The sequence below is a fragment of the Puntigrus tetrazona genome, chromosome 22, assembly GCF_018831695.1.
Source record: "Puntigrus tetrazona isolate hp1 chromosome 22, ASM1883169v1, whole genome shotgun sequence".
NCBI classification, from domain to species: Eukaryota; Metazoa; Chordata; class Actinopteri; order Cypriniformes; family Cyprinidae; genus Puntigrus; species Puntigrus tetrazona.
Window position 1 is genome coordinate 3,213,355 of NC_056720.1, and position 25,629 is coordinate 3,238,983.

General features: G+C 40.9%; 5 protein-coding genes across 8 annotated transcripts; 2 read left to right on the top strand and 3 right to left on the bottom strand.

The window, feature by feature from the left end:
* Window positions 1-409: 409 nt before the first annotated feature.
* On the bottom strand, window positions 410-7,138 carry mcm2 (minichromosome maintenance complex component 2). Its single transcript, XM_043222582.1, has 16 exons — window positions 7,050-7,138; window positions 6,181-6,365; window positions 5,653-5,825; window positions 5,286-5,558; window positions 4,980-5,199; window positions 4,686-4,893; window positions 4,215-4,349; window positions 3,480-3,671; window positions 3,303-3,396; window positions 2,960-3,210; window positions 2,679-2,805; window positions 2,376-2,488; window positions 1,508-1,750; window positions 1,214-1,396; window positions 928-1,083; window positions 410-849 (listed from the first exon to the last, which is right to left on the bottom strand). The coding sequence occupies exons 1-16, from the start codon at window positions 7,053-7,055 to the stop codon at window positions 739-741; spliced, it is 2,670 nt and encodes an 889-aa protein (XP_043078517.1). The 5' UTR covers window positions 7,056-7,138; the 3' UTR covers window positions 410-738.
* A 439-nt stretch (window positions 7,139-7,577) lies between these two features.
* On the bottom strand, window positions 7,578-10,147 carry ccdc51 (coiled-coil domain containing 51). 2 transcript variants are annotated; one of them, XM_043222698.1, is made up of 4 exons: window positions 9,861-10,147; window positions 9,189-9,517; window positions 8,898-9,062; window positions 7,578-8,478 (listed from the first exon to the last, which is right to left on the bottom strand). In XM_043222698.1, exons 2-4 carry the CDS (start codon window positions 9,507-9,509, stop codon window positions 7,699-7,701), a joined length of 1,266 nt encoding a protein of 421 aa, XP_043078633.1. In that variant the 5' UTR covers window positions 9,510-9,517; window positions 9,861-10,147; the 3' UTR covers window positions 7,578-7,698. The 2 variants fall into 2 exon arrangements, with proteins under 2 accessions (XP_043078633.1, XP_043078632.1); XM_043222697.1 differs by having other exon boundaries at window positions 9,189-9,544.
* A 115-nt stretch (window positions 10,148-10,262) lies between these two features.
* tma7 (translation machinery associated 7 homolog) lies at window positions 10,263-11,137 on the top strand. The gene is made up of 4 exons (XM_043223028.1): window positions 10,263-10,365; window positions 10,600-10,655; window positions 10,792-10,879; window positions 10,961-11,137. The coding sequence occupies exons 1-4, from the start codon at window positions 10,350-10,352 to the stop codon at window positions 10,993-10,995; spliced, it is 195 nt and encodes a 64-aa protein (XP_043078963.1). The 5' UTR covers window positions 10,263-10,349; the 3' UTR covers window positions 10,996-11,137.
* dnase1l4.1 (deoxyribonuclease 1 like 4, tandem duplicate 1) lies at window positions 10,981-18,859 on the bottom strand. Of its 3 annotated transcripts, none has more exons than XM_043222892.1 (10): window positions 18,733-18,859; window positions 14,416-14,501; window positions 14,169-14,257; window positions 13,997-14,083; window positions 13,035-13,147; window positions 12,664-12,776; window positions 11,854-12,011; window positions 11,560-11,656; window positions 11,392-11,464; window positions 10,981-11,311 (listed from the first exon to the last, which is right to left on the bottom strand). In XM_043222892.1, exons 2-10 carry the CDS (start codon window positions 14,494-14,496, stop codon window positions 11,307-11,309), a joined length of 816 nt encoding a protein of 271 aa, XP_043078827.1. In that variant the 5' UTR covers window positions 14,497-14,501; window positions 18,733-18,859; the 3' UTR covers window positions 10,981-11,306. The 3 variants fall into 3 exon arrangements, with proteins under 3 accessions (XP_043078827.1, XP_043078828.1, XP_043078826.1); XM_043222893.1 differs by lacking the exon at window positions 18,733-18,859 and adding an exon at window positions 15,753-15,888 and having other exon boundaries at window positions 11,413-11,464; XM_043222891.1 differs by lacking the exon at window positions 18,733-18,859 and adding an exon at window positions 15,753-15,888.
* dnase1l4.2 (deoxyribonuclease 1 like 4, tandem duplicate 2) lies at window positions 18,816-25,604 on the top strand. Its single transcript, XM_043222860.1, has 9 exons — window positions 18,816-18,901; window positions 18,983-19,077; window positions 19,178-19,264; window positions 19,377-19,489; window positions 19,855-19,967; window positions 20,348-20,505; window positions 22,412-22,432; window positions 25,124-25,229; window positions 25,313-25,604. The coding sequence occupies exons 1-9, from the start codon at window positions 18,821-18,823 to the stop codon at window positions 25,418-25,420; spliced, it is 882 nt and encodes a 293-aa protein (XP_043078795.1). The 5' UTR covers window positions 18,816-18,820; the 3' UTR covers window positions 25,421-25,604.
* Window positions 25,605-25,629: the final 25 nt, after the last annotated feature.

A 25,629-nucleotide genomic window follows, 5' to 3' on the forward strand; every position in this document is an offset into this window, starting at 1 on the left:
AAACTACTGTAAAATTGTCACAATTACCTTTTCATTTTCCCACCCTCACACAGAGGGCCCAACAAGCTTCATTAGAAGGAACAGTTCACTCTAAAAATAAAAATTCGGTATTCATTTACTTGGCCGAAAGTAGTTCTAAATCTGTATGAATTTCTTTGTTCTGCAGAACACGAAGATATTTTAGTGAACGTTTTTAACCAGGCTGTTTTGGGACGCATAAAAAAATAAAAATAAAATAAAAATACTAAAAAGGCCAAAGAGCCTGGTTACAGCCTTCCTTCAACATATCTTGGTGTTTGGTAGAACAAATAAATTCAAAGATATTTGAGGGTGGGAAAACGACAATTTTCATTTCGGGTGATCTATTCCTTTAAGTAGAGATTACACAACTATTATTCAAAACAATCAATTACATACAGCTTAAGATTTATTGTTCAGAACATAACAGTACAAAAAGTTTTTTTAGTTTTCTTTTTTTTTTTACACCACAAATTTAATAAACGGAGTACTTCTGCGACACTGATAAAGAAAGTTCAAGAACATCATTTCACGTGCAGCCAAAACGGCCGCATAAGCCAAGCGGGTCACCGCAACCGTAACGACTACGGTAACAAGTTCATGAAAGGACCAAAAACCTATTCAATCCTCGTAAGGATTAGTCTGAAAACCTCATGACAGAATATATACAAGTCCACGGGAAACGACGCAACTGCGTGTGAACAAATCCAGAACAAGCGCCTAGAACTGTTGCACGATGAGTTTTTTCTTGCCGTCGTGGGAGAATTTGTTTGAGCGAAACAGGTCACTGTCGTAAAACGCAGACAGGTTGTGGATGTTGATCTGTCGAGCCTGAGAAGAAAAAAGGCAGCGTTAAACAAACTTCCATGACGACACGTAACCTCACGATTTTAAAAATCTATTAGGTACCTTGTCCACCAGATCTTTTTCAGCAATCTCGATGGTGTCCTGCTGGGCTCCGTAACGGTTGCGCTGATACGCGACCTGCTCGGAAACCAGTTGCTTCAGGATGAACAGCAACAGCTCGTTGTTGTCCCGTCTGAACGCCAGATACCGCGCGAATGTCTGTAAAAATACAGATTCAAGTTTGGTTACCAACTTACCCAAGACTGGACAGGATCTTTGGAATAACTAGATTGCACTGCTACCGCAAAATGGAAAAACCATTCCAGTTGGGTCCAAGCAGTTTTCTCACCTTCCGCATGCTCCTCATCACGCTAAACTTCTGCGTGTCAATGAAGCTTTCTAGCATGACGCGAATAGCCATGTTCACGTCATCCTCCAGCACGTAATCCCGCAGATGCATGCGGGCATGCGCCTCAGCCATGCGGATCATGGACTCTATGTGACGCACGGTAATGGGGATACTTCCTGTGGCCTGCAAGACAACATAGAATTAATCTTGACGTTTAAGCAATAATTGTTTTCCGTGAAAATTGTAGAATGCCCTGAAAAATGGTGAAACTTTGTCTTCAAATAGGACTCTTACCATAGACTCTTTTCGAAGGTCGCTGTAAATTCGAGCCACCTTGTCTTGGTCCATCTGGTTGAGTTTTGGTCGCACACGCTCTTTAGCGTATATGATGTACTTCCTTAGCAGCTCCTGAGGGATGGGCGGGACATCGAAGGTGTTTGGCAGCACTACCTCCTCTAGACTGGCCACGCCCCCTTCTTTGTTGCTTGGGTGATGTTTGATGTGGCTGCCCACCACGAAGCGAGCCAGCATTTCATCCTAAACCGAAGACAATTATCAGTTTTTGAATCAATTCAGGAGATGTAGCTAGGAACTATACTCTATACTAAACTATGCAGGCGCAACGATATCATTGGTACAGTTTATTTAACATTGTCTTGGTACACAATGTAACTAAAGAAGACATTAAAACTTTTTGGTGATTTTTGAGCATGATGCTAACGGTCTAATCAGATTCAATGATTTATGCTAAGCTAAATCTAAAGATGAACCACTACACCCAGAGATTGGCTAAAAGGATTCTAAAATGTAAAACTCAACTGTTCAGGTTTAGTTGAGTTGAAAAAAATTAATCGATTTGCAAAAAAGGGGCGTGTTCCTTTAACTTTTGCATACAAATTGTTCCTAGCTCACAAGAAACCACAAAAACAGCTAAAAATGCAATATCATGCCGACCAGGCCAGAAGCGGCGATGTTAAATTCCCACACGCCTACAGTTGCAATATGCAAGCGCATAACTTTACCGTTTTCAAAAATGTGCTTTTGTGGTTTACACAGAAATGACAAGTTTTAAAAATGCCATTGACGTGTAAATGAATGGCCAAAAAGGCTTTACATTTTTAGTGAACAGTTGACTAAACAGCCCATACGTCAACAGACTTACCTGCACAGGGTCGACGGTGTCTCTTACAACGCACAAAACATCAAATCGAGATATGATGGGCTCCGTCAGGTCCACGTTTTCAGAGAAAGTGAGAGAGGGATCATAACGCCCACCTTTTAAGAGAAAGAAAACTTTCCTAAGAAAAATGTTTGCTGCCAAAAACACTGCTGCAACTTTTAGTCCATCAGAAAGTAATTAAGGACATGACTGCATTTTAGATTAACATGCAACTCTTGAAGCGCCGATGGCAAAATTGAAGTTATGACCCTCATTTAGACTCATTAAAACGCTCCCAGAACGCACCGATAGGATTGGCGGCAGCGATGACAGTGCAGCGAGCCTGCAGCGATGTTACGATTCCAGCTTTAGAAATGGAGATGCTCTGTTGCTCCATGGCTTCATGGATGCTGGTCCTGTCCTGATCGTTCATCTAAATAATTAAGAAAAAAAAAAAGAGGCCCATATAAGCATTCACCTAAAAATAGTTCAGTGTTAAAATTGGTGGAACCGTGCATCAAGAACTTCTTTGAATCTACAAACTGCTCTCGACTCAATACATGCCACCAATTTTAGCATTCGCTCACCTTATCGAACTCGTCAATGAGGCAGACTCCACGGTCGGCCAGCACCAAAGCCCCCGCCTCCAGCGTCCACTCTCGACTCACGGGATGGCGTTGCACGTAAGCCGTCAGACCTACGGCGGAAGCGCCCTGACCTGTAGTGAAGACTGCTCGACTCGCAACCTTCTCAACGTATTTCAGGAACTGGGACTTGGCTGTGCCTGGATCTCCACATAGGAGAACATTAATATCTCCACGCACCTTGTGCTTCCCGCCTGTCGAGGCAGCCAGAAAACAACTGAGCAACTCTGAAGGACTTTGAAGGACGTGCAGATTAATAGCTGTGAAAAGAACACTAGCGGGATACCTGGATTCTTGGCTTCACCGCCAAACAAAGCAAGCGCCAGGCCACGTTTGATGTCCTCGTGCCCGTAGATGGAAGGACCGATACTTGCGAAAATCTGTAGGACGGAATTAAGCCTGACCTTGAGAAACTGGGGTTATCTCCTTAAATCTCAAGCTGTGCTATGTGATCATTGCTCACCCGTTCTCCGACGCGTTCATCTTTGGACAAAGCTACGATGGCTTTGACGTCTTCATCGGTGAGCTCCGCCACGGCCACGCCCTCATCCTTACGGGCGATGTGATTGGCCAGGATTACAGTAGCGAAGACTGGGAAGCCATTAGCCATGTTGAGAGAGCCGTCGTAGTTGTTGTGGTAGATTCCTGTGAGCTCCTGTAAAAATAAACCAGTACGAGTTATTTAAATTTCAAAATACTATTTACATTGCATTTATTTTTCTTATGTTACAAACGTATTTGAATCATTTTACTTAAGTAACATTTTGTATAATTTGTGAAAAAGATTGCAAGTTGCTAATGATGTTCCTAATAATATACAAGCATTATTTGTAATATAACAAAAATACATTTAAATCGACAATTTAATATAATGTATAATTTATTTGTAATGATACAGATGTAGCTGTGATTCCTGTGATCTCCAGCAAAAAATTGATTTTTGGGAGAAAATATATACAGCTAACAAATAGTTTAAATATGTAAACCAAGTTGTTTACATTTATTAGTTATGTACATATTTTATTTATGTTTTAAGGCACAAATGGACATTTAATTATGTTTAATGTCTGAAGAGATTTTGACGCTGACATCCAAAGCTTCATCTTATTTCTCCAAACTGTCGTGGAGTGCAGTTCAAGCTTATTCATCATTAAGAGGATTTAATCAATATAGTATTCATCAGGGTCTGTTGACTCACAATCTCATCTCCAGGTTTGCAAGTGTCCACCAAATCGGCCAGCAGGATGGCGTCTTTGGAGCGAGGCAGGCGGCCCGCCGCCACTTTGCCAGGACTCTCCTGGATGGTGATACGCTGGTAGTTCTGGTACACAGTCTGTGAAAGGCAAGAACCTTAGTTAACATCAGTAGAAAAAAAAAAAAAGAAAAGAGAAACAGCTGCTTTCTGCTGCTATGGCAACAAATGGCAAAAATGAGATGGCAAAACCTGGTCTCTTAGGAGCACATTTACATAAATAGAAAAGCAAAGAGAATTTTCTTCAAACACATATTATCTTATTATTGAATAAACCAGATTAAACGTAGATTAACTGCGAGATGCTAAATTCCGTTTGGTCAAATAAAAATAAATCTAAAAAAAAACACCACTAAATTAAATCCACCGCTTTCTTTAAAAATTACAAATGACACAGAAAGGTTTTCCCTCACACACCTGCTCCATGTTGATCTCGAACGGGCCGAGCGACTGACACTCGGGACAGGAGCCCGGCTTCACCTCCTGGTTCTGGGACTGGAAGAAGGGCCCCAAAATGAAGTTACACTTGTTACAGTTGTATTTCACCATACCTAGCTGCGGTAAAACTCCAGTGCAGCTGGTCACGACACCGCTGGTACGGATCAACTGGTTCAGGTGAAGCTGCCTGGAGAAAAAATCAAAAAATGCTGCAAATAAACACACATAATAGAATACGTTAGGAAAAACAAAAAGCAGTTGTCTTGTTCTTACCTGAGAGATCGAAGTTCTTCCACCAGCGGCAGGTTGCCGATGCGGACGTGGATCTCGTGTGCGATTCTGTCGTATTTGGGGTACATGGCCAGCACCACCTCTTTGGCGGGTTCGTCAAAGATCTTCAGCATCTCGGCGGGAGCCTCCGGCAGAAAATACGCCAGCACGTGCTCCCTGGAAGCCAGTTCTTCGTAGTTCACCAGCAAACTCTCCTTATTTTCTGTGTGAAATCGCAAAGCATCAAGGCGATTCGCCGCAGCTGGAGCTACACAATACGGTTTTCCCAAACTAGCATCCGCCACACACCTTTGCACATGTCGCTAATGCGCTCCTTGAACACATTGTGCCCGTGCTCGTCCACGTGTGTGCGTAGGAAGTTCTTGAAGCGGTGGTAGATCTCTAGTCGCGGGCCGGCCATTGAAACCCACTCCCGGACCGTGTGGCCCTTCATGTCCTCCAGGTTCTCAATGCTTTCGATCATCTCCTCATCCTCACCGTCGAGCGCGACGCCCTCGGCTGCCCTCTCTGCGAGAACCCGCTGCCTCTTCGTGGGACGCTTGTCGTCTTCGTCTTCACTGTCTGTCCATCACAAAACCACAAAGAGGTTTAGTTTACAGTTACAGTTGTTTTAATCGAGTGGCTTATAATTTTTCTTGTCGATAGAAACACTCACCGTAAAGAAGCCCGCGTCCGATGCGGCCCATACCAAGGCCCTGTTCCCTGTCGCGCCGTCTCATAGCCGCTTCGGCTTCAGCCCGAGCACTGGGAGAGAGTTCACTGAGGTCTTCATCCTCATCTAGACCCTCAGCTTCATAGCGGTCCAGTTCTGGGATGTTACGGTAGTCTCTGTGAAAATTGCAGTAAAAAAACGTTAACACGTTAGCTATGTTTCCATCCAAATGTACTAATTTACCTTTAGAAAAATCTGAAAATTACATCAAGCATCTGCATTATTTTTTTCACCTGCTTGACAAAAATACTTGCAGGTCACACTATCTTAAATTTGGAAACATTTTTTTCTATGCAACTACCCAAAAAAAAAAAAAAGCATAAAATGTGCATGTAAACCTACCTAATCATAAATGTAATATTACTGCATCAGTATTTCTGCAAGTTGCAATTTTTGGTGGATTAAAAATGTAACTTGAAACCTCATGAAACCTGGACAGAAACATGTTCAAACACAAACACCGCGTCTCACCTCTCCATCCCATCTCCGATCAGCTCCTCTCCGTCTCCATCCTCCTCGTCAACAATATTGTCTCCCAGAAGCCCCTCGGACTCATCCTCAAACGGGGGTAGGTCTCTGCCGGGGCTGGAGGTCAGGTCACCCCGCCGTGAACCACGACCGGGGCTGGTGGCCATGTGAAACGACTCTGATGAATCCTGTTTTGAAGCCAAAAAGTATCAGTGTTGAAAGAGAGAGAGAAGACTAAAGATCAATGAGGAAAATTCACGTGCAGCTAACTATTATCACCTCAAGCTAATGTCAACCAAGTATGATTAGTTCTGAAACAGACCTGTCAGTCTGCCAATGTCTTAAATACTGAAGCTCTATCAATATAAATGTTATTTTTAAAATATACATCAGTTATACCTTCTCCATCGGTTGAAGCACAACAAAGAAAATAGTTTTACACACGTGGGGCCTTTCAGACCGACTTAACTCTTCCACAAACAACATACTTAATCTATTTATATGCAGATATGAATATATAACGTGCGTCAGTTAAAAAAGCATACATTTCCGTCGTATGTATATAGTTTTAGTTATTTTTGCAATAAAATAATTGTATGTACAGTCATAAAGAAAAAAATAGACACATACTACAGAAATTGAATTAAAAACAACGTATGTATAAATATTAAAGTGTATTTATTGGGTATCTAGTTAATGTTTACTATTATTTATTGAGTTTACTGTAATGTTTGTATCGTTATATAGACACACACGCACACTTGGCATGATCTCGAAACCGTTTACAAACTTAAAACACTTTTAACCACGCTTGCGCGCCATTAAAACGACTTATATTTAAATACATAAATATCATACACAAATACACTCACCGCCATCTTCTCACGTCCGTCCTGTGCAGCGACTCGACCGTAGACTGGCTTTTTCCCGGGAAGACTGATTTTTCGCGCGAAATGCTCCACGTGACCACAAAGCGCGCGAAACACCAATGAATATTCTTAGAGGAGGCGAGTCTGAGCGAAGCGATTGGTCCGGTGGCCGCCGCGTCGTTCAGAGCTGAACGTTCATTGGTTTGACTAGGGAAAAGTGGGCGGGCACGTTTGGACAGATAGAGAAAAACTAGCGAAAACTAGTGAAAATTAGCATTGCGTTAAATAAAAAGTAAGCGGATGGACGTGCAGTGAAGAGTCTCAAAAGTGCCAACTCCTCAAACGCATCTTTTTATGTTTATATAAACGAGCTACATTTTTTTTCACAGTTTCCATAGAAACACGAGTGGTGTTGCTGTAGAAAGAATTTTCTTCTTACTTAAAAAGAAATACATTCTTAAGTGTGGTATGGTATCATCTTAGCATGAAGTGAGAATGAAAAGAACACAAAGAATGTAACCACAACAGCGATACTTAGAACCGACAATATTTAATCAATCTTTCACAACCTTGGACAATAATTGTACTTTTCAGTTATATTATTCTCTGGTGTATTAATTGGCCCCTCAAGCGCACACTGCCTGCATGCTTTTCAAGTCCCTCTCAAAAGTATGTACAGAACTGGCACGGTCACAGCGAACGCGGCACACGTCAAGACTGTATTGTATTGACTTGTTTTGTTAATCTGCGCCTCCAGTCTTTTCTCAGTCTGGCCGAGGCCTTGAACGACGGTCTCCGTATCGCACACAAAGAGTTGCGTGTCTCGGGTCTGGATGACCGGCTTCTCCACGGGACGTGACTGTAGGGTCGTCTTGAAGGCTCGCAGCTCGTTCTCGACCTTCCCCACGTTCTCCCCGAGCTGGTCCAGCTGCGGTTTAAGGCCTTCGATGAGCCCTTGGGCTCTTTGGCTGTGCTGGAGGATCTCTCGGAGCGCTTCTTCTGAGGCCCTGGAGGCTGGGACGACGGAGGCGGCCGCCACCGCTGGCGGGACGAACGCGGGTTTGACCGCTTTCACATCTACGCTGCCTTTTAAAGCCGCCCTGAGTGATTCGATGAGATTGCTGAGCTCGTCTTGTTGCATTTTATGCATGCTGGCTTGGACCTTGATGGCCTCCTGCAGACTCACCGGTCCCTTCTGGGCCTCCAGCAGCAGGCTCTTGAGCTCCTGCAAACGTACACGGTTTATATAAGTGGAGCCCATCACGCCAATGACGGCGCCCAAAACCGAACCGATGATGGACCAGTTTTTGGTCCGTTCGGCCCTGGTCCTTTCTTTCTCGTGGCTCTCTCGCACGCCAGCGGAAAAGAGCGCAAACTTCTCTCGCTCGCCTTCTTCGGCGTTCTCATAGGCGGTTCTGAGACGCCGTTCTTCCTGTAAAGAACCAAAAAACAGAACGTAACCGTAAATATTTGCTGTACGTGTATGTTTATGATGTTAACAAAAACAACATATTTTGCGAGTTTGATAGCACTAGTCAATTTTTAAGTAAATCTCTGATTCCGTGACCAATATGTACAGATCAGAGCCCAAATTAATCGATGACAGGCTTCTCGGCGGGACGGGACTGTAGGGTCGTCTTGACCGCCCGCAGCTCGGTCTCGACCTTCCCCACGCCCCCCCCGAGCTGGTCCAGTTGCGGTTTAAGGCCTTCGATGATCCCTTGGGCTCTTTGGCTGTGCTGGAGGATCTCTCGGAGCGCTTCTTCTGAGGCCCTGGAGGCTGGGACGATGTTTAAGAAAGAACAGCTAACTTGATGAGACATTAATGGTACGTCACTAGGGTCGCCTCACCTGCAGTAACTTATGTTCCAGTGTTGCTAACTCTAAATAATGCGCTTCTTCACGAGAAACGCGGTCCAAGCGGTCCCTCACTTCCTTCAGCCGGACTTGGAGAGCCTCCAGACTGCCGTGAGCTTCCCGGACGATTCCTCTGGCGACCATGAAGGCCTTTTCAGCCTATCAGCAAAACATTATTCAGGACATTCGAATGAATCCGACAGCAAGTCCTAAAGGAAGTTTTGTTCGAGTGTTTGGTTGCATGTAAACGTAGCCAATGAAAAGTGCGTCTTTGTCGTGCGTTACCTCCGTGACCTTGGACTGAGCATCCCGGACTTCATTAAGCCCGACAAACTCCTCATATCGCTCCCACCAGTAGTTGACGGTCACTGTCGTGGTTTTCACTGCGTTTCGCCCCCACTGCCTTCCCAGGGTTCCTGCGTACGACAACGCAGAGGCTGTGTGCTCTTTAACGGAGGTCACTTTATTCGGCTCATCTTTCGGACTTTGCTGCTGGGTGCAATAAGTTCTGTGGAGGCCACGCTGGACCGGGCCGGACCCCTGGTGTCGGTGGAGACATGTGGAGACATAGCTGCTTGGAAATACAGCGTTCCCTCTGAACCTCATTGAAGAGCCTGAAAAATATACAACCTGTAAACATACTAAAAACATACTAAGAGTTAGATGACTCTTAAAGAGGCGGTGACATTTTAAAACAGTTTACTTATATTTACTTTCGGATTCATTTAGCATTTTTGAAAGTTAGCAACACAACATAAAATTAAGTTGTCCATGTTTTGTTTTGTTTTTACTAGTGAATTACGACGGTGATTTTGCTGTTATAAGAATATTTGGCCGGAAATTGTTATTATAAATACACTGAAAATGATTTGTGACCGATGAATGAACTATGTCGACAAACAATGTTTACAGTTCTAAGTGAACTCATTTCAGGACAAAAACCAACAAAAGTCTTACCAGTGATTCTCCGTTTCTCGTCGTTTCTGCTCGGGTCACCAACTTCTCATGTTTACAGGCTTTACAGTATAATACATATATGTCTAATTCACCGAAATGTCATCCTGCGGCATGAGCGCATTTCTATCAGGCACTAGCTGCTGCTCTTTTGGATAGAATCTTTTTTTACGATTCAAGCGAACCGACTCCCAAATAATTCACCCGACTCGACCAACCAATAATTGAAAACAAATAACAGCGTGGATATTTAAAGATTTAAAACGAAACCGCGAGGCTGACATGTTGGAATAATGAACACTGCAACTGCTGATACAAGCGAATCTCCAAGGAACTCTGCGACTCGAATGAATCAAATTAGCGTTCGAACCGGATCGTTCACGAACCGATTCGCTTAAACGAATCAGGCACTTGACGGGAACACTACATCCGGGTAACCGCTGGGGTCCTGACAGCGCGGAAAAAAAAGCTTAGCTAAATAATCCGAGCAGCATGTCTGGAAGAGAAGGTAATAACTAAATAAAATACAAAAGCTAAACGCGAATCGTCGTGCGAAATAAAAACGAGATCATTTCTATTGTGAAGTTTCTGATTATTAAGTTCTGTCGCACGATGCTATCTGCGTTAGCCGTATTAACACATCAATCGTTTTAATCAATGGGTTCGCTCGGGTGTCTCCTATAGTGTTTTTATGTTTTTAATCGCTTATTTATGTTATAATGGTGTCTTAATATTTATGCAGGAGGTAAAAAGAAACCCCTCAAAGCTCCCAAGAAGCAGTCGAAGGAGATGGATGATGTAAGTTTCTGTTGAAGTGTTTATACATAAACGCTGAAAGGACGGTTTGTGGACAGATGAACGTGAAGCAATGGCTAAAACGTTTGAAACGTTTGCTTTGTGCGTGTTCTTTAAACACCTGCGTCCGTTCCTGCAGGAGGACATGGCTTACAAACAGAAGCAGAAAGACGAGCAGAAAGCAATGGAACAGATGAAAGCCAAGGCTGCTGGAAAAGGACCTTTGAGTAAGAGGCCGTACGTCCTTTTCTGTGTAGATGTAAAGGTTTTCTCTTGTGTGGACTAAATGTTTTGTTCTCTTTCTGTAGCTGGAGGAGGAATCAAGAAGTCTGGGAAGAAATGAATGTGTTTTTATTGTATATTTGCTTGCTGTTCAAACCACCAACTTATGATTTGGGTCCACAGTGGCAAAGTAAAATAGTTATTTTTTTTTAGTTGCTTTATATTGCTCTTGTTAACTAATAAAGGCTGTAAATTTCGAATTCGGACGTTCGTTGTCATTGGTTGCGAAACATTGACATTCGAAACAAATGTACGATAACATATCAAGTAAATCCAGTCTCGTGTAAACAAGTGTTAGTAAAAGCCGATCCAGATCTCCGGAATCATATTTCCTTGTTCATTAATTGTAGCATCTCACAGCGTCGTCTTCGTTTAACCTAAACGCAAACAAAAACGATGTTATTATTTATTATTGTCGTGTGTTGTTAGCTATCGCGCTGCTGTCCGTGTGTCTTACGTTTACGTTTAAGCTGCTTACGTTTTTTCTTCAGTTCCACCTCTACCGGATAGTGGTCGCTCACTTTTAGCGCCTGTGAAGACATTAAATGCGTTTTAGAAAAATGAGTAAGCTAAATGTACAGTAATAACTCGGTAAGTGGGATTAAATATCAAACGGTTCGTTTACATCCTCCTCTTTCAGTTTGTAGGCCTTCTGGAAGTTGAACGGTTTCGCCGAGTTCGGAACTATAGCGTCCAGCATATCGTCTCCATAAACCACAATCCTGTGCGTGGACGACACGTTCGCGAAAACGACAATTAGTCAAACAGTAATCTCGCAGACGCTTGATACCCACACGTTTTTGACAAATAGCTGTGGTTGCTGGAATTCCACCATAAAAAATACAGTAATGTGTTTTTGGTTTTTAGTTAAATTTACGGTTAAATACCGTAATTTCATGAAATCATGTTTGTTAATTACCGATCGTAAGTGTTGTCATTTCTGGTGCTGGCTGTGGTGTCCTCGTCATCCGCGATCAGCCAGTGAAAGTTTTTGTCACTCCTGATTCGGATTGTTTTCATTTCTTTATCTGACACGTAACTCCCATCCGCGTTGAAGTCCCCCAAAATCATGATGTTCTGTTTGGATATGCACACGTTTTTTCGGCTTTAGGAACCATTTCTTACAAACTTCGTTGTTTTTTTGAGTTCGATAATGTCTGATATGTCATTGCACCATTTTCATACAGAAATTAAAATATCTTTATCTCCAGGTTGTCCAAGACGTAGACGACTTAATTGGGACACATTTGGAGAAATTTGTTTAATCTCTCTCTGCGGTGAATGGGTGCCGTCAGAATGAGAATCTAATAAAAAAACGCCACAATAATCCACGCCACTCCAGTGCGTCAATTAATGTCTGCTGAAGCAAAAAGATGTCTTATAGAAAACAAATCCATCGTAAAGTGTTTTTACCTCAACTATTTAAAAATACGAATCCTTCATAATGCATTATTTTAGCCAAAAACACTAGTTTAATTTGAACTGGAGTGGATTATTGTAATGTTTTTATCAGCTGTTTGGACTCTCGTTCTGACGGCACCCATCCATTGCTGCTACATTCTCCAAATCTGATGAAGAAACTCATCTACATCTCGGTTGACCTGGGGATGAGAACATTTTTAAACATTTCCATTTTTTGGTGACATTAATTTAACCGCAATCAAAAAAAAATCTTAACGTCTCGACAAATAAAGGTCATAAAGGCGTTTTGGTTGTGCTTAATGTTTACATCGGTCTTCCATTTCGTCTTGACATCCTGAAACACGTCGTAGAGTTCGTCGAGTTCCTTCACCGAGTCCTCAGGCTTGGTGTGGACGGGCATCAGCACCAAATCTTCCAACACTGACGTGACATGAACACAAGTTGAGAAAAATGACGATGATTTATCTCCGTCACAGCCCAACCCGGAGATTAATTCATGTTAATTAGCCAGTCACATATATGTGTCATTTGATTAACTGCGTGAACTGGGAAAGCGCTACGAAGAAAAACACATTTCCTCGTAGCCTACACTCAAATTACATTCTGCATTGATCTGCCAAAATCAAGAGACTTGCACCCATCATGTCACACTAGTGATGTTCTGTAGGCCTGCTTTACCTGTGTTGTGACATTTGAAACGCAGGATATACGGTTCTCTGGCGAAAGCATCTTCATCTCCAGGCTGGTTGTCTTCGTATTGGTAAGACCCGACCAAATCCACAAGGTCATCCCTTCATATTTGAAACAGACCGTGTCGTTTTAGTACAACAAAGTAATAAAACTGATAGTCTTGAAATATTTCAATTTCCATCCAAAGGTCCACTTATAATGTTAACATAAAACAAAGACAGAATTTCATTGTGCTCTGGTACAATAAAGCTCTTCAGTCGAAACTTTTGTGTGCTAATACAGTTATACATTATTTATTACCCTCTCTCTGCTCTTTAGAATTAAACTTGTTTTGTTTTTATAGTCTCTGTCTAGACTAAAACGATGCTCAAAGTGAACTTCAATGTAAATTATCAATGGAAGCTTTTAAATTCAGAGTTAGTGCCAAAAGTCAGCTCCTTAAAACACTCGTAAACATAGATTGTCTGGTGCTGAAATGTGTTTACTGCCGAAAAACAGAAAGTTGCGACATTTAGTAACCAGGGTGGGCGCCATTTCACCATTTTTCATTTTTTTGCAGGGATGAAAATGCGGCTGTGAGGGACTCAATCACAGTGCGACACACGTTCTGCTGAAGAAACATCTTTCCAAAAAAAATGTATGTCGTCTATACATTCCATTAACTTTTTAAACTCCTCGCAAGATTAAGGAAGGATTTATTTTATGGTTCTAAAAAAAAAAGAAAATCAATTCACAAGCAACCGTTATGAAATGTTCTCTATAGGTTCTCTTTAAGTTATCACCAAAAACATTGCAACAATGCAATGGTCTAAGGAGGTTTGTTTCTTATTTGCTTTCCTAAAAATACCTAAACAGGAAACATTAGGGGAGTGTCCTATTTTTGCGGCACCCTCGTGAAATTCAACACGGCCAATTAAAAGTCTAATGCGTCTCGTTAATCACGCAGTTACCTGTAGAGGAACATGAACTGTTCTTTATAATTTCCTCTTCCCAGGCGTGTGCTGATCTCTAAGGTGTAGTGGTGCGTCTTGTTGGACCTGTTGATGACCAGTGAGCCATGTTTACTACAGTCATGTAATAATGTTATTGATGTTTTTTTTTTAACACGCCAGTTTGACTCACTTATTCAATTCTTCGAGAAAATGATCCACCGCACCTCCGCTAGAATCCACCACCTCCAGAATGACAATGACGTCATAGCGTGACACGATCTGAAGAAAGGAAATGACGTAAAAACAAACCATTATGCTGAAACGTCATCGCACCGTGAGGGATTAGAAGACATTAAACTAAGCCCCGTGCCATGGAGTCATTCAAGGCGTTTCGCGCGTGTTTCTCGTGACTTTCCGTGGACGTGGACGGGCCTCACCTTGATCAGGGTTTTCAGGATGAACGGATCGGAGATTTTGGATTTCCCAAATTTCTGGATGTTAAAAGAGGCGACCTTCATGATTCCTGTCAATCACGCAATGGAAGAAACCAAATTAGACGTTTATCATGGCACTTTCTGTAGAACAGCAAAGCAGAGCTACATAGAATGGCAAACAATAAAGCTCAGGTCATGCCTACTGCATTTATACGTTCATGAAAGACTTTGTCATGCAACAAATAAGGTGAAACGCGCTCTTTATTGTTTTTTTAAAAAGCTGTTGCTATGATCTGAATCTTTTTAAAGCAATTACAAGTGGGAGAACCTGTTTCAGGAGTCGAGAGTGTTTACTACGAGTTTGAGATCAGCAGATGAGATAATCTCTTCTTGAAATGGTCAAACAACACCTTAAAATGTGTTTCATGTTGTCTAAATACAAAAAAAGGGTCAATTTAATGTAGCCGAGAAAGAGACTACTAAACAGAGGAAGACAAACATTCCATTCATTCAAGATTCAAGAAAGGTCTGTGAGGCCATTTTAGTGACTTGGCATTGGGCCAATAATTGGTGCAAGAGGTCTTTATGCCTAGAGGGTTTCTCTGAATAGGGGAACAAATTATTTCCAGGGCTCAGACATTGCTAAGTGCACTTCAAAGCAGCACAATCGCCTATATATTCGAGTCACATATGGACCGCAATCTGGCATGAACACAACACCACCACCCCAAACCTATTTGTGACTGTCACTGTAGTTTAAATCCAAAGTCACAGACTCGTACACAGTGTTTCACATTCCACCTCATTCACCACCAGACAAGCAGAGACAAGTTTAGGGGCCTCATTTACATCATCTCCGTTTGTGGGTTTCTTTGTTTTGTTTTGCTTTTTAATCAAGAAAAAAGCTAATATTTTTGGAATATTTTTTTCCAAGTAACCTGACAGGAATATAAAACACAATAAAATATATATTTGATTTTTTTTCTATTTGATCTATTTAAAAAAATTAAGATAAACATTCAAAGAGTCAAATAAAACATAAAACAATTTTTTTGTTTAATCAGGAAAAAAGCTAATATTTTTGGAATATGTTTTCCAAATAACCTAACAGGAATATAAAATAATTATAATTTTATTATATATATAATTTTAATTTTACCTAAAAATTAAGAAGAGTTAAATAACAAATCCTAACTTACCAAAAATATTTATTCTAATTTAAATTAAATGGCAAACTACATAAGATGCTGAGACTGCATTGTCTCTACACTTGAAACTACTTATTAAATTGCAATAAAAGTGGCGAGATTGAAGGACTACAAAAACAAAATGTAACTTACCAAAGCACTGGTCCAAAGATGCACTGAAGAAAAGAGATTCCTAGACTGTAAAGATTCCTAAAGTCAGTTGCATTACTTATATTGGACACACATGATTGGCTAGACACAGGAACCTGTTTAGAGATTTGGCCCAGCCCCAACTTGGACATCCCTCGAAACAACAGGAGAGTTCCTCCCTCTGGGCAAACATTAACTCGGAAGTGGAGCTCTGGAGCGTACAGGTGAGTTCAGACAATACAGTCATCCTCATTACAGCCACAAAACCTTTCAAGTTGCGCTTAAAGGTGGAGAAATAATTGTCTGGTTGGACAGAATGAGATGTTTCAGTTCTTTGAGCGCGTAATAAACCTGTAAAGTGAGAAAAAAAGCGAAAGAGCCTGTATGCATCAGTCAGGTGTAACAGGAAGCTGCTTCCTTAACGATGCAGTATGGTTGTTTTTTGAAATACATAGAAACTGAATTATGGTAGAATTAAGGTAGAAGATGAAGGAGACATTGTCCTGGAGTTAATTAAAGTATATTGGATATACAAATATATTGGATATTGGTTAAATTATAACATAAGGTTAAATATTTCTCTACACGGAGGTTACATTCAGGTGCTTTGCGCTCATAACATTGAGACTGAATTCATGTTCAGACAGTTTTGGTGTGTTGTTTTTCCCGCTTGAAATGCAGTCTGCGCCTCCATAGCGAAGTGAAATATGACTGCGGTGAAGATCGGTGAGCCAAAAACAACATTATAGCTATAGGCTCAGAGGATCTGAGGAATTAAGTGAACAACAATGAAACATCATGTCAGGAAAATGGCGAATGGTTATTCAGGTTTCGATAAATGGATACACCTATAGATATTCATTCTGGGAAATCAAGGTCCAATTCAGAATAGAAATGTACTTCCTTGCAGATCTTCTCTTTGTACATTTATTCAGTTTAGTAGATTGATATCAACATATTGTATTCTAGGAGTAATGTTTGAAAAATGGTGGAGACAATTTATTCAGGTTTTGAGTCAGTGATGACTCAAAACCAAAGAAAAGAGCTTGCAGTTTTACCAGCAGAAGTCATCACATAAAGGAAAAATTATGGATTTTGATGAACATGTTTATTGAAGCATAAAAGTGACAAAGTATGGTTCAAGGAGTAAACCAAAAACATCCTAAGCTAAAAACCTCTATACGGTTTACTACACTGCATCTAAATTAAGTTTCTCCCAAAGTAACAGCTGTAGTCTGTATGTTAATTAAGTTTCCACACCCCTTTGTCTGAGATCTTGTTCTTGGTATCCCACACCCGCTCCCATTCTGCAACCCATGACCATTTGATCAAGACGTGATCATCCCAAATGGTGCTGAAACAACATGCCTATTAACTTTCTTCTTTTCTATAACTTTTAAGCCGTTTTGGGAAATGAGCATGATCGAAAATCTATTGTGGAAACAGTTTCGTACAATCTCAGTACAACAGTAAGGTCACCAACAATCTCATTACTTGGGTGAAAAGGATACTGATTGGCTTAACTGCAGAAAAATGAGATTAGATTTCACTTGCAATGTCTCACTCCCAAGACATATATCTTCCACCCAATACATTAGTGTCCAGCTTTTCACCCCTAATCCCCCAGAGACTGGTACTGCCAGACAGATAACAACACACACACACATAGAGAATACACAGCTTCTCTAACCAAGGCCTACTCAGGAGCCTTCCCAAACATCCACATATGAAGTACTATTTGTCTGCTAGAGGTTTCAGACAATATCTTTCATTATTTTCTTCCATGTTTAAAAGTAAATAATAAAGTAAATGAAAACCTTAACTGTAAACTGGTCATGCAGATGAGGCGACCTATGCCTTAAGCTGACGAAGAGTTCAAGTAAAATCAGAAGTTTCAAGTGGGAAGTCCTTCAAATAATTTAATCTTTTGAGGTAAATATTATTTAATAACAAACATCGAAAGGATAATTATCGAAGTGGATTCCAGTTTAACAGATAGATAGATAGATGGCAAAATAACATGAAAATATATTTTTTTAAATTGCATTTTGTGCAACCAAGGTCAAATTCCTTATGAATTACTTTGTTTTAAGTGAATGCTTTACTTTCTAAAGCATACAGGGAAATCGGGTGATTTTGAGGGCCAAAGCTTTTTATTTTAAATTCGACGCATCAAATAAAACGCATCAAGTTTTGCAGGTCCTGATATCCTGATGGGTGAGGTTTCACAAATGCAAATTAATTCAAAAAGGATCTCGTTTTTTGACAGTCAACTCAGTCAAATCCACGGCTATGTGGTTACCTCAAAATAAATTACCGTAGAAGATAAGTTCTGTTGTTAATTAGTGAGGCCTCTACTTCTCAGTTTTACGAGACATCTGTGCAACAGAAAACCTATCTGATTTTAAACAGGAAATGGGCATGGCCTGTTTTCAAATGAGCAGCCATTCATTATTTACAAGCTGCCTAACGTACAACACAGGAAAACAAGACTTCACTAAACAAAAGCTTCGGTAAGAGCAGATAATTTCTGTGTTTACTTCTAGAAAAATAAACGTAAATACATAAAACTTATATATATCGACAGTTAAATAACAGACATAATTTTTCTTTAACATTTAAACCAGATTTAATATTATCCTTTAAAGTGTTATTAGTGTTTTCACTCCATGCTGGTGCATTTGAGCTTCTTTCAATTCAGTCCTTTCGATTCTTAGATGATTTAATTAAAAGTTTGTTTTGTTTTGAGCACATTTCGTTTTTGAAGTTTTAAACCGAAACTCGCTGTGGTTTCCTTGCTGTCTCTACCGGATCTGCTGTTGTCCTGTAAAATGTGACATGTCAGCTCTTTATAAAACTATAAGGGTTTCCTGTTCTCGAACAATGCATTCTTGAATTGTCTGCTAAACTTCCTTTGGTGATTTACAACAGGAAAATGGTATAGAAATTCCTCTTATACGTTTGCATGATGTAACGAACAGACCTGAAAGCACAAAGCCAGTCTGAAGAGTTGTTGTCGTGAAGTTCGTCTCCCACTGTGATAATGTGTTCACTTTCTTAAGGTAGACACCATGAAGATCGCATCTTTCAACATCAGACGTTTGGGTCCAAGCAAGCTGTCAGACAAAAACATTGTAAAATATCTCATTAAGGTGAGTTCATAATCTGATTACGAAAAACACATAGTAAAAGCTAATACGTATTTTTAAAACAGGCCACACGCTCTTTCCTAGATCTTCTCTCGGTACAGTATAATCATTCTTCTTGAGGTGGTGGACAAATCGGGCAAATCTCTAGACAAATTTCTGCAGGAGCTCAACAGCACCGGGTCTGTATAAACCTTCTGAGTTTGTCTTAACACTACTTATCGACTTATCTGTAGATCCAAAACGCACACTCAAACCCAAATTGTACTGTTTCTCCTTTAGAGCTAATAAGAAACGCCCCTTCACTATGGTGGGAAGCTCCAGGCTGGGACGGACTCTTTATAAGGAACAGTTTGTCTGTTTTTACAGGTACGACATTTTTGTGTCAATTATGTTATCAGCCTGAAAATTGGAGCAAAAAAGCAATTAGATGTTTAAGTATGAATAGTCACATATATAGCAATTTTTTTTTTGCTTATAGACAAAGTGAGGCCGAGCTGGTCGACACGTACCAATACGAAGACAATCAAGTGGGTGACGAGGATGCTTTCTCTCGGGAGCCCTTCATCTTGCGTTTCTGCTGTAAACACACAGGTAACCAACCTCCGTTAAACCTTGCACCAGTACATCACATTTCCACACCAACCATAGACTAAAAATTCTTCAGTAATAACATGAAATGAATTCACCTGAAATGAACAGTCTGGGTTTGTTTACTCACCCTCACATTGTCCTGTTCTTCTGTTCAATGAGATTTAATGGGTTTTGACGATTTCGACATGATGAATAGTAACTAAAACTTACTCAAAACACGCAAAACCACCATAAAAGTGGTCTATACAACTTATTTGAGAATAAGACCAAAAACCAAAGTCAAGTTAATCAATCGTTTATTGCAATTTTATGTTCCATAAATGTTGACACATGAGCTTAATCATAGTCCTTTTTGTCTCTTCCAGTGCTAAAAGACTTGGTGTTGATCCCTGTTCACACAAAGCCCAAAGACTCACAGAAGGAACTAGATGAACTATACGACGTCTTTCTGGATGTCAAAGATAAATGGGAAACGGATGTGAGTTTAACCCTATGTTACAAAAACACATTCCAGAGTAAATCTATAGTACTGTTTGTTTTGGCTGAAACATTGTGTATTGCGATTGACCTTAGTTCAGGGGTGTCAAACTAAATTCCTGGAGGGCCGGAGCCCTGCAGAGTTTAGATTCAACCCTGCTAAATCACATATACTATGCATGTCTGAAGTACTTGATTAGCTGGATCAGGTGTGTTTAATTAGGGTTGGATCTAAACTCTGCAGGGCTCCGGCCCTCCAGGAATTGAGTTTGACACCCCTGCCTTAGTGTATCCAAAGTGGAGAGAAAGACATTCTATCCCAGCTAAAATAAACAAGTGAGCTATAGTTTGGCCAAACATTAAGAGTTAACTGTCTTACAGAATGTCATGATTCTTGGAGACTTCAACGCGGACGGCGCCTACGTCTCCAAGAAGAAGATGAAGTCCATTAGGATCCGCAGCGATCCTGATTTCCACTGGCTGATTGGGGACGATGTGGACACCACAGTTATCCGGTCCAACGATCACACTTACGACAGGTGGGGTGAAGAAATACACATTTTTCTCACCTTTCATCCAGCATCCAGCAACAGAGTCCCAATTTATTCCTGCACTACTCTTAGCACAAGAAATGGATTCAGATCTTCCACTTTGATGTGTACATGGTAGACAGCCTCAAACTGTTGAGGAAAAAAATGGAGTAGGCGCCATATATTGCCTTGCATTTACACCTCATTTGGTGTAAATGCAAGGCTGTGAAGTATATTCTTATAGGGCCAGATTTTCTTACAGTCAGGATAAACATTAGTGATAAATAAGGTTTCCTTTTCCAGACACAAAATATATAGGAAGAGAGTATTTTAAAAGAACAGTTCACTCTAAATGATCCTGACTTTCATTATTCACCCTCATGTTGTTCCAAACACGCAAGACTTAATCTTGCAAGTGTTTCCATCCTCGAAACACATAGTAAGATCATTTTGATCAAATCCCAGAGCTTTCAGAGAATATCTGCAAAGCTCAAAGAAAACAAAAATACTGACTCTAGAATAAAGATTTCTTTTTTTCTGATCGTCTCCACAATTATTTTATTTCAGAAACTATTTTAACACCGTCCTCACTACCTTTCACAGTTGTTCCCTCGCTATATATGCAGGGTCCGAAAGCTCTCAGATTTAATGAAAAAAAAATCCTAATTTGTGTTCTGCAGATAAACAAAGATCTTAGAGTTTTAGAACGACATATGGCTGAGTAATTAACGATAGGATTTTAATTTTTAATTAACAATTCACTTTAGAGTACGTCACACTTGCGAACTATTAACTACGACTTTTCCCGCAATAAATTCTTAATTTACTGCTTAATAACAGTAATGTAGTAGGTATTGGGTAGAATATGAATTAATATGTGCTTAATACTAATAAACAGCTAATTGTACAAATATGCACGCTACTAAGCAACTAATATGTGTAACCGTAAAGGTGTTACCAAATATATATATATATAAGTTTATTTTGAACATTGCATATAGCGGTCCTATTTAGTATATGTTTTGTGGTAGTTGGTTTATTTGTCACTATTGAACAGCCCACAAAAACATGTCTTAACCCATTTTGTGCCTGTTATCATCGGCAAGGCTCGTCAGCGTCAAGCTAATTTGAGCTTCTCTTGGTAGACTGCCCTGGTCAGTCTAGAAATGTGCTGGCTGTATCTGCGTCAATTTACCCATTGTCCATCAGCAGATCACCCGCAGAACTTTCCACCCCCATCTGCGCTTTTATGGGATCGCACTCTCTCTCTAATTTGCCGTTTTGTAAATCTGCCCTAAATGGCGATACAATGGCATGCATTGTATAAAGTTCCTATAACATCAGCTAAACAATTGGTATGTTGTTAAATAACAGTACTATACATTGAACGCGCTGAATTTCTGTCCCTCACAGTGTCTCAAGTTTTATGCCTTTAATATTTTCTGTCGTCAGAAGTAGCGCAATAGCCTGGAGTTTGTCGGACATCAGTTTTCTGTTGAGGACTCATTAGGTGTAGACAGGATTATTGATTATGTAAAGTTCTGTGGACTTCTGTTGAATAGCGTCATGCAACTCACGTCCGCTGTTTTGGACCATGAATGTGAATTTTTTTTTACAACTACATTTTGGGGACCTGCAAGCTCAAACTTGCGAAAACTTGGTAGCGTAAACAGTGATGTCACGCACATGCATATTACATATTCAGTCTATAGAAAAGTGTACGTGTATGGGTGCGTAGTACTTCTTTTCAAAGCAACATCGCCAACTACTGTCCTGGCATGCATAATACTGCATTTTTGTTGTTGTTGATGCTTTTGTGGATCCGCGTTGTACACGGAAATTAACTTTTTCGGTCTTTGTACACTGTACTAGTCTTCCAGTCAAAATATTGACGGCAAATATTTTTTTCTCCAAGGATCGTGGTGTACAAAGAGGAACAAAAATCCACAAAATATGACTCTAACCTAATAAAATTTCCTATTTAATTTGTTTTCTGTCCTTTGTCAATCGTTGTGATGCACATTCTGATCTGTCTTGTTTGTCTTATCTTTCAGTAAACTTGTTTTTCCCTTTTTGAGCTCCATCTCTCCAGCCCACCTTTTACCTGGTGCAGGACTCTCCTCTCACTGAAATATGTCTGCTTCTAGCGGGTGGATGTTGTGGCCACAGTGTAGAGCTCCCCAGTCATTGGTTTTGGCCACCTTTTACCCCACCGGTTGTCCATCATCCAATTGTGTCCGCATGATCAGCAGTTGGGATTGTGTCTGAGCACTGCCAGCGAATACACCTTTTCTCCAATCTGCTCGTCTGTTCTTATGGACTGACCAACATCAGTATCTCAAGTGGCTAATTTTGGACTGGAGATCTTTTAGTCTCATACATCTGCCCAATGGGGACCCAATGTCCCAATGTTTGCATTTTGTATACTAAGTTCCATCACCCTTCTCACAATCAGCAGAAACAGATAAACAAGTTTAATGCTGTTTGTTTAAAAACAGTACTGACTACATTAGACCCTGTCCGAGTGCCTGAATTTCGGGAGGGTTGGATCTTCCAGATTGCGGCTCAGGAGACCCGGCAGATCTCTTATCAGTGGCATTGCGCATTGAGGGCCCTAATTTGAGCTTCTTTTCCATGGTGCAAGGGACTAATGCCCTCAGTGACCCTTGTCGCCTCCACCTCAAAGAGATGCAATGGCTCCTGTGTTTGTACTGTGGCAATTCATCGTGCCCTTTAAAAAATTTTTCCTCTATTACACCTGTTTAGGACCTCTCTCAATGTAGGCATCCCAGCCATTCCTCTCACCTCCCCTAGGACATCTGGCCAATTCCACCATCACACATAAGTCTTGTTGTTCTCACTGTGAGAACATCGTGCTGGGACTCTCAAATGGGGCACCCATGGTTGAGGCAATGCAAAATAATTCTGTCCTGGGACAAATGGGTTTGTCTCTGTGTCCCCTTTTCCTCAGGATCAGGAGGTGGACAGTGTTCTCTATTTGAACGATCAATGTTTAACTAGGCTATGGACACCTACAATTATTCTTTGTTAAAAGAATCTGGGCCCTGTATTGCAAGACTGACAATGTTTACCCTTTGTCTTCTGCTTTTGAGCTCTTGCAAGTCTTCACCAAATTGACCTCCGTCCCAATGTGTACACTCCCTGGACACTATGAATATCATCTTCCAGAACATGGTTAATAGTATACATTTAATGCTTTGTCTTTGTGTCTACTTGTTCTCCCTAGAGAATCAGCAGAGAAGTCTGAAAGTTTTAAACCTGCCTTTAATGGCCAATTTTCACCTCTACTGTCGTCAAAAGGCCTTTGATAATCAGTCCCTTATCTCTGCTCCTGTTCTCTTTATTCATTGTTGAGGTTGACGCATCAGATGTCGGGTCGGCGCTGTTGAGGACTCATTCCTCCCAGGACAGGAAAGTACATCCCTGTGATTTCGCTGAACTCCTGCTTACGACATCGGCAACAGGAGCTGCTGGCAGTCATGGGGTACTGGTTGGAAATCTGGACGGATCACAAAAATTTAGATTATGTCAGCCAAAGTTCTGTGGACTCGCTGGGTTCAATGCTTCCATGCATTTTGAGAAAGTGCAACATGTACTTGGACCATGAATGTGAATTGGGTTGTTTGTTCCTGAACAACTACATTTTGGAAGCTAAAATTTCAGACTTGTAAAGCACATGTTATGTCCCCTGCATGGTCTCATATTGCCTTGGACTTTGTTACTGGCCTTCCCTCCTTATTCAGTTCTCATAATCGGTTCATTTCATTGCTCTTCCCAAACTCCTTCTGTACGTGGTATCGGGGTCCCCAGTTTGCAAAGATCGGGGCCTCCCTGAAGTCTAATGGTGTGTGAGCAGCCAACCAGATCTTTTGCTAGTAATCCTGTCCTGGAGTCAGCACTGAGTAAATAGTGGCTAATGAATTTTCTGTTTCATCCAGAACCCATACGTCCTTCAGCCTTTGTCCGGAGGTGTGCTGCAGACCTCTATGCACCAAGGCATGTAGTCAAGCTCGCTACATTTGTTCAGAAGATGAAATGCAAGGATGCCTCAGTGTACTGCTCTGGCATGCCATAGTCAGTCCGGTGGTTGGTAGGCCAAGTTACCCTCCTCCCTTGGTTACAAAAGCTAATGCCTGCTTCTTCCCACCCCCACCTCCTCGTCTAGTGGATGGATCTCGGTCTACACAACAGGACCTGCAAGCTCAAAGGTCTCCGGCGACGCCCTGGAAATCGGTAGCGCAAAACAAACAAAGTTCTTAATGCTTTTGTAACTCCTCCTCTTGTTAACCCTAATTGTTTACAAAGCAACATTTCTGGAACTCCTGTGTTTTCTGTCCTTTGTCAGTCCGTCGTTTGAAATTGAACAACTTGTTGATCTGGTCTTGTCCAATGCTTTTGTTTTTGGCTTTTGTTTGTTAGTTTCTTGTTTTCCCCCTTTTGGCTCCATTAGCCAACCTTTTACCTGGTGCAGGTCTTCTCACAAATACAACTAGTTGAGGCTCCCCAGTCATTGCTTGGACTGGCCAATACCGGTTGGTCTGGTTACCCTCCGTCTCATCCAATATTTTGATGAGCCATCCTCCATCAGCAGTGGGATTGCCAATTTCATGCTAAACTCTCTTTTTTTTCCTTCTGCAATTGGGTCGCTGTCTGTGCCAAGATCTGCAAAATCTTTCAACTTTCAGGAAGCCTACAAACTTTCAGACGAACTTGTGAGTAAATAAATTACCTAAATAAATTTGAGGTTTCCATACAAATTGGAAAGTAATATATTAATATGACTAATCTACGGCAGGCCCTGGAAATCAGTGATCATTACCCAGTGGAGGTGAGTCTGAAGAAGTCGTCTGCGGCAAAGACCGGCGGCAAAACCAAAGCCAAAACGCAGAAGCGCAAAGCATGATGGGATGCCAATGCACGCTGCAAACTTAATTTCGCTCCACTGAAGGAGAGATGTTACCTCTTCACAAAAAAATTCAGGTCTTAAAAATAATTTAAGAGCAGTTAACTTTTCATGCCAATTTAATTACGGTTTACTTCAAATGCTTATAAATTATGCAAATCTCAAAATAAACTTTTCATTTGTATTTATTTCATGTCATTTTTCCAAAA